This window comes from Sesamum indicum, linkage group LG3 (assembly GCF_026168435.1).
Source record: "Sesamum indicum cultivar Baizhima isolate 11 linkage group LG3, ASM2616843v1, whole genome shotgun sequence".
NCBI lineage: Eukaryota > Viridiplantae > Streptophyta > Magnoliopsida > Lamiales > Pedaliaceae > Sesamum > Sesamum indicum.
The window spans coordinates 19,649,855-19,664,829 of NC_142659.1; the positions used below are offsets into that span (position 1 = coordinate 19,649,855).

Below are 14,975 nucleotides of genomic sequence, written 5' to 3' on the forward strand. Positions count from 1 at the left end.
CATTAGATTTTTTGTTTAGGAATGTTGAAATTTTTTTTATGGGAATCAAAACGGGAATAGTGTTTATGGTTTCAAAGGTTAGGTCCGTTTCACTTCTAGTCCTATTCATTACAAAATTAGCATCGTAACTTAAAAAGGCTAATATTTTTTGTTCTCATTCACTTTTTCATCTATAATTTACACTAAAAAAAAAAGGCGGAATTTGTAACGACCTAGAAACCATTCCAATACACACGACCTTTGTAACGGAGTGGACTTTTTGACGTCATTGAGAGGATAAATTTTTTTGTAACGGCCAAAAATCGTTACAAAAATCGTTCCAATTTTATGTGTGCCTAAAATCATTACAATTTGTAAGTCGTTACTATTTTGCTATGTTTTTTGTGACGGTTACCTATTTTTGTAACCAATATTTGGTCAAATAATCAACCGTTATAATGACAGTGGCAAAAACCATTGCAAAGTGTACGAAAATGGTGTTACAAGAACCGTCACATTAGGAATGAATTTTTTTTTGTAAGAGTCATTCCAAAGGCCGTTACTAAATAATGGCTACATTTCCAAACGACAAATTTTCAATGGCTATCTTGGGTGTTCCAAAGGCCGTTACAAAACAACTTATATATTTGTGCATTTCATTTCATTTTATTAGTTGTAAAAATTCTTATACTAAACACACACTCTCAACATTTTGATTTTTGTGCATATACATTTCATTAGCTTGTAGATTATTACTCGACTTTTGGACCGTCAACTAATGCTATTCATCACTTAAGTTGGTTGATTAGGTAACAGTGACTAATTTAATACTTTATTGTGTGTAATTAAATTAATTGTAGTTTACTTAAATTAGTTTTATGATTTTTTATTTACTTATATCATGTTAATTATATGTATTCTCCTAAATAGTATGCATAGTACTGTAATATTTATAAATATGTAGGTCGTCGAATTAGAAAATTAATCAGATATATATATATATACATGTGTGTGTGTGTGAATACAGTGATATATATTAGGAAAAAATACAATGATTATACTTATAGGACTAAAACTAAAATTGTGCATACTTAATGGACTAAAAAAATATTTTTTCCTATATATTATCATGTTACAAAAATTAAGAAGATAGATGGATAATAAGAACCTCCCAAGGAGGGCAGGTCTGATATTGGAGTTTGATGATGGGTTTAAAACTTTCACAGAATGGGCAAAGGGTCTACATGGACATATGGTTGGAGACAAAATTAGGTGCGCTTGTCGAAAATGCAAAAACACAAAGTTCATAACACCTGACAATGTCAGTTATCACTTGTATATATGAGGGTTTATGCCAGAATTTATAATTGAACTTCTCTTGGCGAAAATAAGGTGCAAGCGTACTTTGACGCTGTGACTGTCCCTCTAGTGCCTGAGGAGCAAACCCTAGCTGTCCATATCGAGGGTACTTATTCACATTGGATGATGAACAACATATAGATTGGGCGCAACGAATGGTTTTTGATGCAGCCGAACCGAGTTATTTTTCTTCTTCTCATAATGTTGTGTCTGATGATGGTACGGGGTTCTGCCCTGTTGATTAATAGTGTACGTCACGTGCCCAACAAGTGGCCGTTAAGTATTTTTGGCATGAGGCAAAATTGGTCATTCTTCCCATAGTAGTATATGAATGCTCTACTTGACCGATTTGGTTTACTTATGAAATACATGATTTTTTTTGTGTTGATTCTATTTGGCTCCAACTTAGAGAAATAAATAGAGGGTGGGTCTCAATTTTTGTGGAAGAAGAAATAAGTCCCCATTTGTTTATCCTAATTTCCTTCAAAATTTATTTTTTCCCTCAAATATAAATATTTCCTCATAAAAGTGGTCGTCCAGCCAAAAACACTAACAACTACGTGCCCACGCCATTAAAATATAGATGAAAAAATACATAAAAACTAAAAGTACTAAATTTTATAAATTATGGAACCAAAAATATTAATTCCATGATAATGGGACCAATCGAACTTTTTTAGTTATATTTTATATCAAATTTATGTCATCCGCTAGCTACTTTACGTCATTAATATATGTTGTAACTCATTTGTTCAGAATTACACTTCTCTCTCTCTCTCTTTTTTTTTTTTTTCCCAAAGTAAATTGGTTCTAAAGTCGGGTCACATACACTTGAACCCCCCACCCCCATGCATCCCATGCCAAACTAAATATTTGGACAAGATTGTGATTGATGCATATCGGACCACTACAGCAGTCAAAGAATTTTTACAAAAATTTCAAAATCCAATAAGAACTAACTTGTTAAATAAAAGTTAGCACTATTATATACTTAAATTTCAGCATTTGAATTACTGAATAAATAAATAAATAATTCAAAAAAAATATAAAAACAATAGTGTAATACATATAATAGAATAACAAAATATTGGAATATGGGGTGAAGGGCCTAAGGTAGGCTGATCTTCACTATTGATGGGTCACTTCAAAACCCCTACACATACTTTTGTGTTATGGCTGGCGATCCTTGGTAAATTCTCTACTATGGATAAGCCTTGGTTGACTTATATTAATAGTTCCTGCGTATTTTGTTCTGATGGTGCTGATGAGACCCATGATCATCTTTTTTTCCGCTGCACTTATTTGCGTGGCTGCTTGAAGGTGATTCGACGAACACTTCGATTTGATTGGCCAAACCGAGCTTGGGCTACTGACGTCTTATGGGCTGCTCGCAGATGGAGAGACAAACACTATGTTTCTACGGCCTACCGCGCTCTTTTGGCCTCGTGTGTGTACCATATCTGGCGTGAGCGCAACATTAGACGATTTGATGGAGTACATAGAGATACATGCACTGTGGGTGCGCTGATGGTTCGAGATGTGCAGCAGAGGATTCTTAGTATAGAATTACCTACTGCTATTAGCACTTGTGCGTTTTACCGCTTATGCCAGATTCCTTGGTCTGTCGAGAAAATCGCTTAGATTAAACAAGTTGTATTGTACTACTATACTTATTTTATTTAATGAAAATTACCTTTACTGAAAAAAAATATTGGGATAAAATGAATTATAGTGTGTGTAGCACTCTCTAAAGGTATTACAATTTTATGTCCGCTAAATATTATACTTAAAGTAAACCTTATTTATATACAAATATATATATATGCACATAATATAATCCATATTGAATATACATACGTAATTTCCTCATCACAACAAACACAATTAATTTCTCATCCACAAAATTTCATATATATATATATATTCACATATCAAACAACACGAAAATAAAACTATTATAATTAGTTCATAGATCATCCACATTCTTAATTCGTATTTATACCTTTTCAAAATGTGGCTTCTATTTTACTAGAAAACGGCATACGGCCTCAACTTTTCTTAAATGCAAATGATTTCTGCCGCTTTGGAGGAATGATCTATTTGACTCCCCGATCAGCATCAAATATCTGGGGCTGAAGGGCGTGGATCGTGGTCCGTTCCTTAGAAGTCTATATACGGCTTCTGACCCCTACGGGCGATATCCTCTGGGGCCTTGAGCACCTTTGGGCTCACGGTACAAATTCTCTGCGTAGATTGGGCCTTCAAATGAGTCAGGCTAAGGTTTGAGCCTAATGCATTATGTGTATTAATATAATTATCAAAATATTAATTAAATTAGTTAGTAAAGTATTATTTTTATTATTCATTGACATTTATATCGATATAAATATTTAAATTCAAGAAATAGATTTAGTATATTAATTTTATATTGTGATTTTAATTTAATTTTTTTATTTAAATTATAAAAATATAAAAAGGATTATATATAATTTTTTGTATTTGAATAGTTAAATAAATATATTTGAGAGAAAGCGGTGCAATTGATGTTACTCTCTGAATCCACCTTGGGTGAAGGAAAAGGGTTCTTCCTTATTCGTTCACGTTTCAACTTTGCCATTGGTTCGTCCCCACAATCCTTCTCGGCACGTCAAATTGTTCCACGGAACATTATAGTTTCCTATTTTCTTGAAAAGAAAAGAAACAGCAAAATCCTCACCCTCCCATTTCTCACGCGGGCATTGTCCCTTTCGCACTTCCTTCTCTTCGCAAAATCGAATAGAAACTTTTGTGTTTTTGCCGAAAGGAAGATAATTGATCTTTGGATAATAAGCTGCGGTTTTCCTGGTTGATATATTTGATAATCACAAAAGTAAAGTTTTGGTATATTATTTTGTTGAAGCTACTGCAAATTTTGAGTTTTTGTGGATGATTATTGCTATTTTCATTTTGTGTCTTTACTGGATGACATAAATGATATACAGGTAGTGGTGGATTACTGTTAATTCAGTGGATGACGATGAGTCAAGGGGGATCGTCGTCGAGGAGAAGCATGACGTTGACCAGCTCATTGTCTCAGGGAAGGAAGAAAATTGCGGCGCCGGCGGAGAACGGCAGCGTGGGGGTTGGGAATTCCCCTCGACACCGCAAATCTATATCAACTTCCCGTTCCGCGTATGCTGTATTTATATTATTCTTTCAGCGTTTATTTAAGCATAATTTGATTCCTTAATCGAATGAATTTTCAATTTGCACTTGTGATATGTTGTTGAAGATGTTTGTTATATGAAGAAGCTGATGGTCCATAAAAACATCCTGTAGTGCAGTTTGGTATTTAAATGAATTTTTTCCATCACTTTTGTTTGAAAAGATAAAAATGGGGGAGTTTTTACTTTCTCTTTTATATGCTTGAGTTTTCTTTGACTCTATGATGCATTTGCCGTTGCTTGGAAATTAAAGTATTCTTGTAAAGCAACTGAAACTTCAGTGCAGATTAAATCAAACAAGCAGCTTAATTAATGGGCTCTCTTATGTTAGCTTATTCGATTTTGTTGAAGAAAAGCTAAGTAAAATGTTTTCCTACTTCAAATGATTACTTTGCTTTATCTTCTGAATCCGTTTGTCTTTCTTTTATTTGCCTCTCCAAAAGGATCCAAACATAGCAAAAAGGCAAGAAAGAATCTAATGGAAGATAGAGGGGCACAGTCAATTGGGAGATGTAGGCAGGAATTGAAAAGAAAGGATGATGATGAGAATAAGATGTTAGATCAAAATCAAATTTTATAATCTGATCGAAATAAAAAGGCATCTGATATATATTGTTAAGGCCATAATTAAACTCTACTGATGAGGATACTGAACTTGAGAAAAATACCCATGTTTCCAAGATAGAAGGAGCTGAAAGGGCTCCAAAATTTTTGTTTGTGTTTCAGCTGGTACCAAGATTTGATTTTGGTCAACTAGGCTGATAATATGAATTGTTTATGCTTTCTGATATAGTTTTTCTTTATATGTAGAAAATGAGGGTTGAAGGTATAACTTATGAAGTAGTTTGTTGAAACCTTAGATACATAGAATCTAAGGACAAATATATATGAGTTGAAATTTAAAATAACCATTTAATAGCTTTCATTAAGGTTGTGTTAATTGCCATCATTATTATGTATCCATCAAACAAGCAAAAGCAGACTATTGAATCATGTAGAAGAAAAAGAATTAGGGATTTGAGTTCAAAAGTAAACTCTAGGAAATTTATTTGATTGTTAATGATAATAGTAAAATAAGCAGGTATAAGTATACCTAACTGATAAAATTGCTAATGAGCCAAACACAAAATCTTCTAAGCTTATAAAAGCCAAAACTGCTCCAAATTTTGTCTTCCTTTGAGCTGGTACCAAGTTCTGATTTCCTTTAAGTTATTTACGTATTTCTTACTGTGCTATTTCACTAGCTTAAACAGACGAATTAGGGAAAGGGGAGAAGCACTTGACTTATTTCCAATTTTCACTTTCCCTATGCCGGTGTTTTTGCTAGGAATGTTCTGTCCAAACTTATGTCTGGGAAATGAGAATGGAAGATTAAGTCTGTTTTCTGTTTGTTCAGAAAATAAGTCAATTACTTTCAAAGAATTGATATCAGATATATTCAATTCTCAATAGATCTTAGTAGGTTCCAGTGAGAACTCTGTTTAGTCTTTCACAACTGTAGTTTTCACATCAATAATTATATCACTCCAGACCGTTGTAATTTGTTTGGAGTTAATGAAGAAAGTAGATAATTACCGCTAGTCACATTGCCATGTGGTGTGAGTCTCTCCACCTGACAGGAAACCATTTCTTCTTGCTAATTCATGGTTTCCTAGCAAACTTAAGGGTTGTTTCCATAACTATTATTATGCCTGAATCAGTTCATATAGAAGATAAAAATAAAGCATCTACCCCCTTATCCAAAACACACTTGTGTTTATATATGTACAACACGTTATGTACTTGATTTTTACGTACATTTAAATATTTGAGCATTAGTAATTTAAATTTTCATTGAAGACACTTGGAAGACACAAGGAATGCCTGCAACCAGCATCCAATATCTGTGAAGTTGTTAGCATCTCGTCTTTGTGTGTGAATCACTTAGTCTCTTATGCTTGCAACAGGGGACTGACAGGAGAACGAACTGTCAAGCGTTTGCGGCTATCAAAAGCCTTGACAGTACCTGAAACTACTACCATCATTGAAGCTTGTCGTCGAATGGCTGCCCGAAGGGTTGATGCTTTATTGCTGACGGATGCAAATGCATTATTATGTGGAATCCTGACAGATAAGGTATAAGTTGGATAGTTGTATATGATAGGGGTCTGAAGCAATTAAAAGTGTCTGTTCTTAATTCCCTACATCACATATGGTCACTTCATATAAAGTGATGAATTTTGTGTTGTTTTCCTTCTTCTCATTGAAGGATATAGCTACAAGAGCCATTGCTCGTGAGATTAATCTTGAGGAAACACATGTTTCCAAGATCATGACAAGGAACCCAGTATTTGTGCTTTCTGGTACTCTTGCTGTTGAGGCCTTACAAAAAATGGTTCAAGGTCTGTTTCATCTCAGATACCATGCTTTAGCACTCTATAAAGCTTGTTCTAGATCATTGCTTTTTTAACATGACATCTCCACAGGAAAATTTAGACATTTACCAGTTGTTGAAAACGGAGAGGTGATTGCTTTGCTTGACATAGCAAAATGTTTGTATGATGCTATTGCTCGTATGGAGAGGGCAGCTGAGAAGGGAAAGGCTATTGCAGCTGCTGTTGAAGGTGTTGAGAAACATTGGGGCACATCAGTTTCTGGTTGGTGGATGTGGTTTCTTACCAAATTTTTTTTGTTTCTTCCTTGGAAAATCAGCTTCTACATTTGATGTGTTTGCTCTTTCTCAGTGGTATTTAATCAGTTGTGTTCAAATAATCAGTTGCCTGGCCATTTTTATTGATTCACTTTTAACGTATTGATTTGTAGGCCCAAACACATTCATTGAGACTCTTCGAGAGCGAATGTTTAGGCCCTCCTTGTCTACTATAATCTCTGAGAATTCAAAGTAGGTAATATCTTCACTTTGCTATTAACTGTATTGTGAATCTAGATTGTATGACCATTATAAAGTAATTGCTATAGTAGGAGGTTACGGCTAAAGTCATTGGTTTGTTAGGGTTGTTACAGTTGATCCAAGTGACACAGTGCTAGGGACTGCAAAGAAGATGCTTGAAGTTCAAGCGAGCTGTGCTGTTGTAACAGTAGAAAACAAACCAAGGGGCATACTAACGTGAGCTTTCCTTCATATTGAAGATGTATATTCATGTAGCAAGGGATAAATTACTATGTAATTTTCTGTATCTTGCTTTTGAATATAATTTATTTGTGTGCATTCTCTGTTTTTCTTAGTTCAAAAGACATGTTGATGAGAGTCATAGCTCAAGATCTTCCTCCAGAATCCACTCTGGTGGAGAAGGTAGATTTTCCCCCTTCTCTCTGTCTTCTTAGCGCAATTAATGCTATGTTGCTACAATTTTCATTCATGCACCCACCCAAGTTGTGGTTTATGTGCAAATATATCTTCTGGAATCTGGATTATCTTTGAATTACAGGTAACCTTTTCAGTATATTTTCTTACCTTCTTGCTGGGGAATTCGAAAATAATTAGGCATGAAGCTCCCTTTTTCTTCTCCCTAAAATTCTCCAGGTGATGACCCCAAATCCAGAATGTGCCACTGTTGATACACCTATTGTTGATGCTCTCCATACCATGCATGATGGCAAATTTTTGCACCTCCCTGTTGTTGATAAAGGTAGATATACCTCCATCAGATATTATGCGAACTTTTATTAAAATTTCTCTAAATTATTGGTTCCTTCTAATCTTTTATGGCAATTGTACAGATGGAACATTCGTAGCTGTTGTTGATGTACTTCATATAACTCAAGCTGCTGTAGCCACAGTAAGTCATATTTAACCTTTTTAAAGACAAATAGTTGACGGAAATGGTGCACTTGTCCTGTGTGATAACACGAAACAAGCATGACTTCTTTATCCGCTTCAATAATCTTTAACATGCTTGCTGAACTAGTTCTGTCCTCTACTTTTCTTATTCTTTGGTGTTGTTTGAATTGCTGTATGCATAATTAAGATTCTGGAGGCTGGGACAGAGTAGAACAGATTGGATTTCACTCATTTCAGGGCTGTGGGTGGTTGGGGCAATGTGATTGCAGTTCTTGAGTGATAAATTTTGGTGGCCATGGTCGCAACAGTGTCTGATCTGGTCCCCTTTTAGTGATGGCTGGAGAGGTTCAATAGGGAGTGCCATAACCATGTATCAGTCAGATAAAAATTCAACATATATATTCCTTTCAGAGATGGATAAATATCCATGATGCAGAATGAATTATAGCATAATTTCCAAAATATCAGCTTGGAGGTGTTCCTAGATGGTTTGGAATTTGTCCGGGGCGTCATCAATAACTCAATATAGTATAGTAATGGCATGTCAAGCATGGATAATGGTGTCAGACATGGAATGCACATCCATAGGCTTACTTGAGCCTGAGCCTTGATTTTATTAGCTGTAGTAATCTGACGTCTTGGCTTATATGAATTTTGAATGATAATCCTTTTCTTTTTAAATCTGAAGATAAGCAATATACTTTTAGCTCTTTGGATTCCAAAAAGTCTTCGAGTGCAATTTAATTAACCGGAAGACTGAAGAACAACACTACAATAGTTTAGGTCTTTCTAGGTGAAACTAAAAACCAACTTTCTCTTCAGAAGCATAATTGTCGAATCTACTTTAAATTTTTTATCACTGAAACATTTAATTATCATGCAGAAAGTCAGTGTTTATGACTAGACATGTGAACAATTTGAAAGAAAGCAGTCCTGTTGGAGCCTTTAAGAACATTGGATGTGCTTTGATTTTTTTCAGTTGTAACTTGAATAAACATTCTTATTTAATGATGAGAGACAGCAAGGTCTACCAGTATTATTGCATTATTTTTTTCACCATGCAGTGATGTAGTTTGGCACAACGAAGATAGCCATTTACTGGAGCTGTGGATTTCCATAGCAATATCTTTATATGACTAACGGTGTCTATAGGAATTTGGAGAAAATGTGATTTAAGTTTCTAGTATGCATAATACTACTACACATACAACATGCAACTTTTTTGTAATTCAAGATAAATCTTAAAATACGCGGTTTAGTTTGTATGATTTGTTATGTCATTGAAATTCATGTCAACTGTATCGTTGGATGAACTTTGGTTTTATTGTCCAAAAGGGAGTCTAACATAGTGTTTCGATTTGTGTTTTGAATGTTTTGTTTTGTGTTTTGGAGATAGAGAGAGAAAAATAAAGATAAGTGTGTGTTAAAGATATATGGTATGTTTGAATTTGTGTTTTGAGGTAATTTAAAATATTTTAAAATAAGTAGTGTAGGTTTGATGTTGGAATTTGGGAGACAAAAATCACTGTTCATTGTCAAATCATATCACTTTATGTATATTGTTATATTAAATATGTATACATATAATATATTATATGTTTAATGTTGTATTTTTTAGAGACAAATTACTATTTATTGTCAAATCATGTCTTTTTTATATTATATATATAAGTGTATATATATATTATTATAATTTATATAGAAAGTTGAAAAACAAAAAAACACACAGATAAGGTGTAAAAACACAAAAACAAACATTGGGTATATTTTATCTTGTCTCGAAAAATGCGAAAACATGAATCGAAACATAGTGAATTAGGAAGATTTACACTAGTTCAAGTTGAAGCATACGGCTCCTATTTCCATTTTTATTGACTTCTATTATATGGAATATGCAAGGAAATTAGCTGCATACTTTATTTACTTTAATCTTGAGACTTGACGTCTACTTAATCAGTTATGTACTCTGTGAAGAATGTATGACCTAATTGGTTGTTTGTTTCCAGGTTGGTAGTACTGCTGGAGTCAGTGGTGAGGCTGCAAACACCATGATGCAAAAGTTCTGGGATTCTGCAATGGAGTTAGCTCCAGATGACGAGGACTCCAGGAGGTTGTGCTTTACTATCTGTCGCTCAGTTTCTTGCAGAAATATTGTGAACAATGAGAGTTGAATTTGTTGATTGTAGGATAGCAGGAATTGGATTCCTCAAACCCTTTCTCTTGTTTCTTACAATTTTTAATGATATCGCAGTGAGAATTCCCTGAAGCTGAATTCTGATGCTGGAGAAATCAGTCAATCTCTTCCTTGTCCTTCTTCCACCACATCCAGTAATTTTGCTTTCAAGATTCAAGACAGAAAAGGAAGAATGCATAGGTTCTTATGTGGTTCGTCTCCAATCTCTTTCCTTTTCCTGAGAACATAAATTTGGGCAATTTTGCTGGTTTTTTGTTTCATTTTCATCTCTAAAGTTGAGCTTCACATTGGTGGAAAGTTGTATCAGGCAAAAAGAATGTTTGAATATGTGCAATATTAGGCAATTGTATTCTGTCAAATCAGTGCAGACTAGAAAAAAAGAACCTTGTATCATTGATCATATCACACAAATATTCTTCCAGGGTCGGTCTCTTTGACTCATTCATTGATGTTTCTTGTCCAGGTACACAGCACTTGGCTGATTTTATAACGGCAATCCTTCAAAGAGTGGGAGATGAAATTGATCGTAACAACCTTCCACAAATTCTGGTAGACTCTGGGCCAACTCTACTCTGTTTTATTTTACCAAACTCCAAAAAAATCTTATGCTTGTGGGTGATCTGCAGTACGAAGATGAAGATGGTGACAAAGTTGTAATTGCATCAGATGGTGATCTTCAAGCAGCTGTAGACCATGCAAGACTAGCTGGTTGGAAGGTATTGATAAGTTGTAACTAATATTAACTTTTACCACCAGAATCTCAGGAACGAAATTGTAATATTTACAAATTTACTTTTCAGTTGGTCATTTTTAGTAATTCTCTCTTCATCTCCTCTTTATTGTGCCACAATAAATACATACTTCAGTCTTTTATTTTTGCTTTCGAAAAGAAACTAATGTAATCAACCTGAACAGGGGTTGAAATTGCACTTAGACTATTCAGGAACACCTCATCGGCTGAGGGGATCCACCTCATCCTCGAGTCTGGATTATGCCCAAGCAGATAGCGCATGGGCTTCGGCGTACAGCGCTGTTGCAGCTGGGGCTGCACTAGTTGCTGGTTTAGGCGTACTAGCATTCTTGAGGCGATCTGGAAATTGATCAAACTTTATTCCGCATACACATTACTCACAGGAGTTCTTGAAGCTCGAAGACAAACTGGAATTGGATGTTCAGGTGTGTTATCTTTGGATTGAATTCATTGATCTACTTATACCTTACAGGATCATTGATTTGTCATACCCTGCTATACGGAGTTTTGCACTGGTGATTATGACGAAAAATGGATTTTGTCCGGATACAGTTTGTAGCTGCTTGAATATGGGGCTATATTAATTGGATGAATTCATAAACTGCATATGGCTTCCTGATTGTAAGTGCTCCACAGGAACTGTATGCAAACTTCAACTTTACTTTGGTCTCTTTGTCTGCAGAAAGTGATCTTTCAGTTTGTTGGTTCTCGTTAACTCTTCTGGAGACTCTCCCCTTAGAAAATTGATCAAGGTCCAAGCACTGTTTTGAATATCATGTCCAATTCCAGAGTCTTTCATATCTTCCAAGTTGCCTTGGAGGCTGTCATGAATAATTTTATGAATAAGGGGTTCTAAACATAAAATAAAAAGATAAGGCGACAGGAAATCCCCATGCCGTAGGCCTCTAAGTGGTCTCCAGGCCGATGATTCTTCTCACCCTATTTAAGAAGGAAAAGAAGGAAAGTCGAATATATATTGAACAAATCGCATAAAACCCTAGTATAGTTTGAAAGCTTGGCAAAAGATTTTTTTATATTTTAAAAAGGATTAATTATATTTTGCCATCTGAATTGTTTTTTTTATGCTTTGGCACCTAACTTTTTTTTTGTGTCAACTTATCATTTCAATTTTATAAAATTTTGTACTTTGTCAATTTACAACTGTTTTTTAAAAAAAATTTGTCAAAAAACATCACATCCAGTGAATATGTGATATTAGGTTATGCAATGTTATATTTTTTTTCATATGCATAATATGCGATGTTTTTCCAGCCAAAAAATGTATAAAAGAAGGGTCATACATGGGAAAGTACAAATTTGGCAAAGATGAAATGGTAAGTTGACACAAAAAAAAAAAATTTGATGGCAAAGTGCAAAATAGTCATAGTTCGGATGACAAAATGTAATTTACCTTTTTAAAAATGAGGATAAGTTACAATTATCTTTTTTTAGGTTTTGCATAATAATAAATAGGAAAATATTTTTTGGTTCCATAAATTAGGCTTTTTTCACTTTCAGTTTAATTCATTAAGGGATTAGCATTTTTAGTTCTGTAATTTAAAAAAATTAGTACTTTTAGTCCTCATCCACTTTTCCATCTGCAATTTAATTGTGCGGGTTACGTGCTTAACATGTGCCGTTAAATACTTTTGACTGGAGGAAAAAAATTGGCCCTTCTTCCAGTAGTAACATATGGATGCTCCATTTAGCCTATTTGGTTCATTTGTGGAAGATATGATTCTTTATGTTGCTTGTATTTGGCTTCAATTTATAAAAATATGGGAGGATATGATTCAATTTTTATAAGAGAAGAGAGAAATCTCCCTTTCTTTGCTCTAATTTTCTTCAAAGTTTGTTTCCCCCAATGTAGTTATATTTCCCTCCAAAAGTGGCCTCGAGTTGAAAAATACGTCATTTTTTTCCTCCAACCAAAGATGTTTAACAGTCGTACGTGACCTACACTGTTAAATTACAGACGAAAAAGTGGATTAGAACTAAAAGTGCTAATTTTCGTAAATTACGGGATCAAAAGTGCTAATTTCGTAATGAAAGGGACCTGAAGTGAAACAAGTATAACTTATGGGACTGAAAATATTATTTCTCTTAACAAATGCCTTCTCGTTATGTAGAAAGTTGCAGATACCACCCTAATCTTAACATCCTTTAACAGAAAGTCATTCCGTTAGCCCCTGATAGATTTTTATGATTATCCAAAATGCTCTTTTAAATTATGAAATATAATTTTATATACTTTGTGAATTTTATAAGAGTACTTATATGAATTAATATTTTAAATATTATTTCCTTTATCCATCTTAATTTTTTTTATATTTTTTCAAATCTTTTTAAAAAAAATCAACAAAAGTAAAATAATAACTTTTACTTATTATTTAAGGACAACATAATTATTTTTTATTTGAAGGGAGTATTTATAAGTGTGTAAATAATAAAAAAATATTTGTAATTATAACTCGATTTGTTTTATAAACGTAGATCACTTGTGCTCTCTGTTAAATGCACCTAAAGACGTCAATCTTTTATATTGTTTGCAGTGGCGTGTGCACTTAATGCAGGAGGACAAGTGATCAAAATTTAATAAAATAGGGATTTTTTAATTTATTTTTAAAAAATAGGGATTATAAACTATATAGTCCCCAGTCTTATGGGCTAAGTGTATTCCATTTTGTGATTTGAAAAAGTTAGTATTTTCGTGGAGTGTTTGCGAGAGTTTTGGAAAAGTATTTTTCAGCTTGAGGCTTCAAAAATATATTTTTGAGGTATTTGGAAAAATTTATGCATTAACGATTTGCAAAAAATCAATAATAAGTCAATATATGTACATTTAAATTTTTTTTCCAATTTTTTTTTATTAGTACAACAAATTCGTTGAACTTTGATTAATGAGGTGACTTATTTGTTAGACGGAAGCAGACTTTACCAGTGCTAGATGTAATTTCTCAAACTAAAGGGAGTTTACGTGTAATTACATTAAACCTCAGATGAGGAAGTGTAATTATCCCTATAATTTATGTAAGCTTCGAACGATAAGGTGAAAACGTCAACTTTACTCTTACTGCAATTTTAATTTTTCGTTTCAAAAAATTGAAAAATATAAAAATCTGGTCTCGGATGGATGTTATTATGAAAAAAATATATAATAACATCAACAAATACATAGAATTATCATTCATTATTCATAAGGGTATTTTGGACAATTCAATACAAATTTGAATGAAACTTTATCGAAAGCTAACGTTATGGCGTTCGATTACTGGACTCATTATTATCAGGGATATAAATAAATTTCTCAAATCAAACAATAAAAAAATATTCATAATTATATCAAAATTCAAAAAATCCGGACCTAATCTACCCTAAATTTTTATTGCCCCTTTATGTAATGAAAATGATATACCAAATTTGTCTATACTATTAAGACATGCTTAAGTTTGAAGTTGCAGTTATTCTTACTATTGTGCATTTAAAAATTAACTATAATAAATATTTAAAAATATATATACATATTCATTTAGATATAAAATAAAAATATCATATCATTCAATTACTTTTTTTTATGCTGAACAAAGTTTGGGAATCCTTTTCAAATGCAGGGTATAATTTTTTGACCTTTTATCTTCTTTGAGTTGGAATGAGTGGACAGGAGGAGTTGTTAGGTTTCTGCTATCCAAATTTGTTTGAATTGCGAGT

At 33.5% G+C, this 14,975-nt stretch overlaps 1 protein-coding gene across 2 annotated transcripts; it reads left to right on the forward strand.

Annotated features, from left to right (window-relative positions):
• The first annotated feature begins 3,901 nt into the window (after positions 1-3,901).
• On the forward strand, positions 3,902-11,982 carry LOC105158140 (CBS / octicosapeptide/Phox/Bemp1 (PB1) domains-containing protein). Of its 2 annotated transcripts, none has more exons than XM_011074781.3 (15): positions 3,902-4,218; positions 4,320-4,509; positions 6,488-6,656; positions 6,790-6,922; positions 7,007-7,177; positions 7,344-7,422; positions 7,534-7,647; positions 7,767-7,833; positions 8,065-8,170; positions 8,262-8,320; positions 10,329-10,432; positions 10,574-10,707; positions 10,980-11,065; positions 11,143-11,232; positions 11,432-11,982. In XM_011074781.3, exons 2-15 carry the CDS (start codon positions 4,349-4,351, stop codon positions 11,615-11,617), a joined length of 1,659 nt encoding a protein of 552 aa, XP_011073083.1. In that variant the 5' UTR covers positions 3,902-4,218; positions 4,320-4,348; the 3' UTR covers positions 11,618-11,982. The 2 variants fall into 2 exon arrangements, with proteins under 2 accessions (XP_011073083.1, XP_011073082.1); XM_011074780.3 differs by having other exon boundaries at positions 3,902-4,207.
• The last annotated feature ends 2,993 nt before the right edge of the window (positions 11,983-14,975 follow it).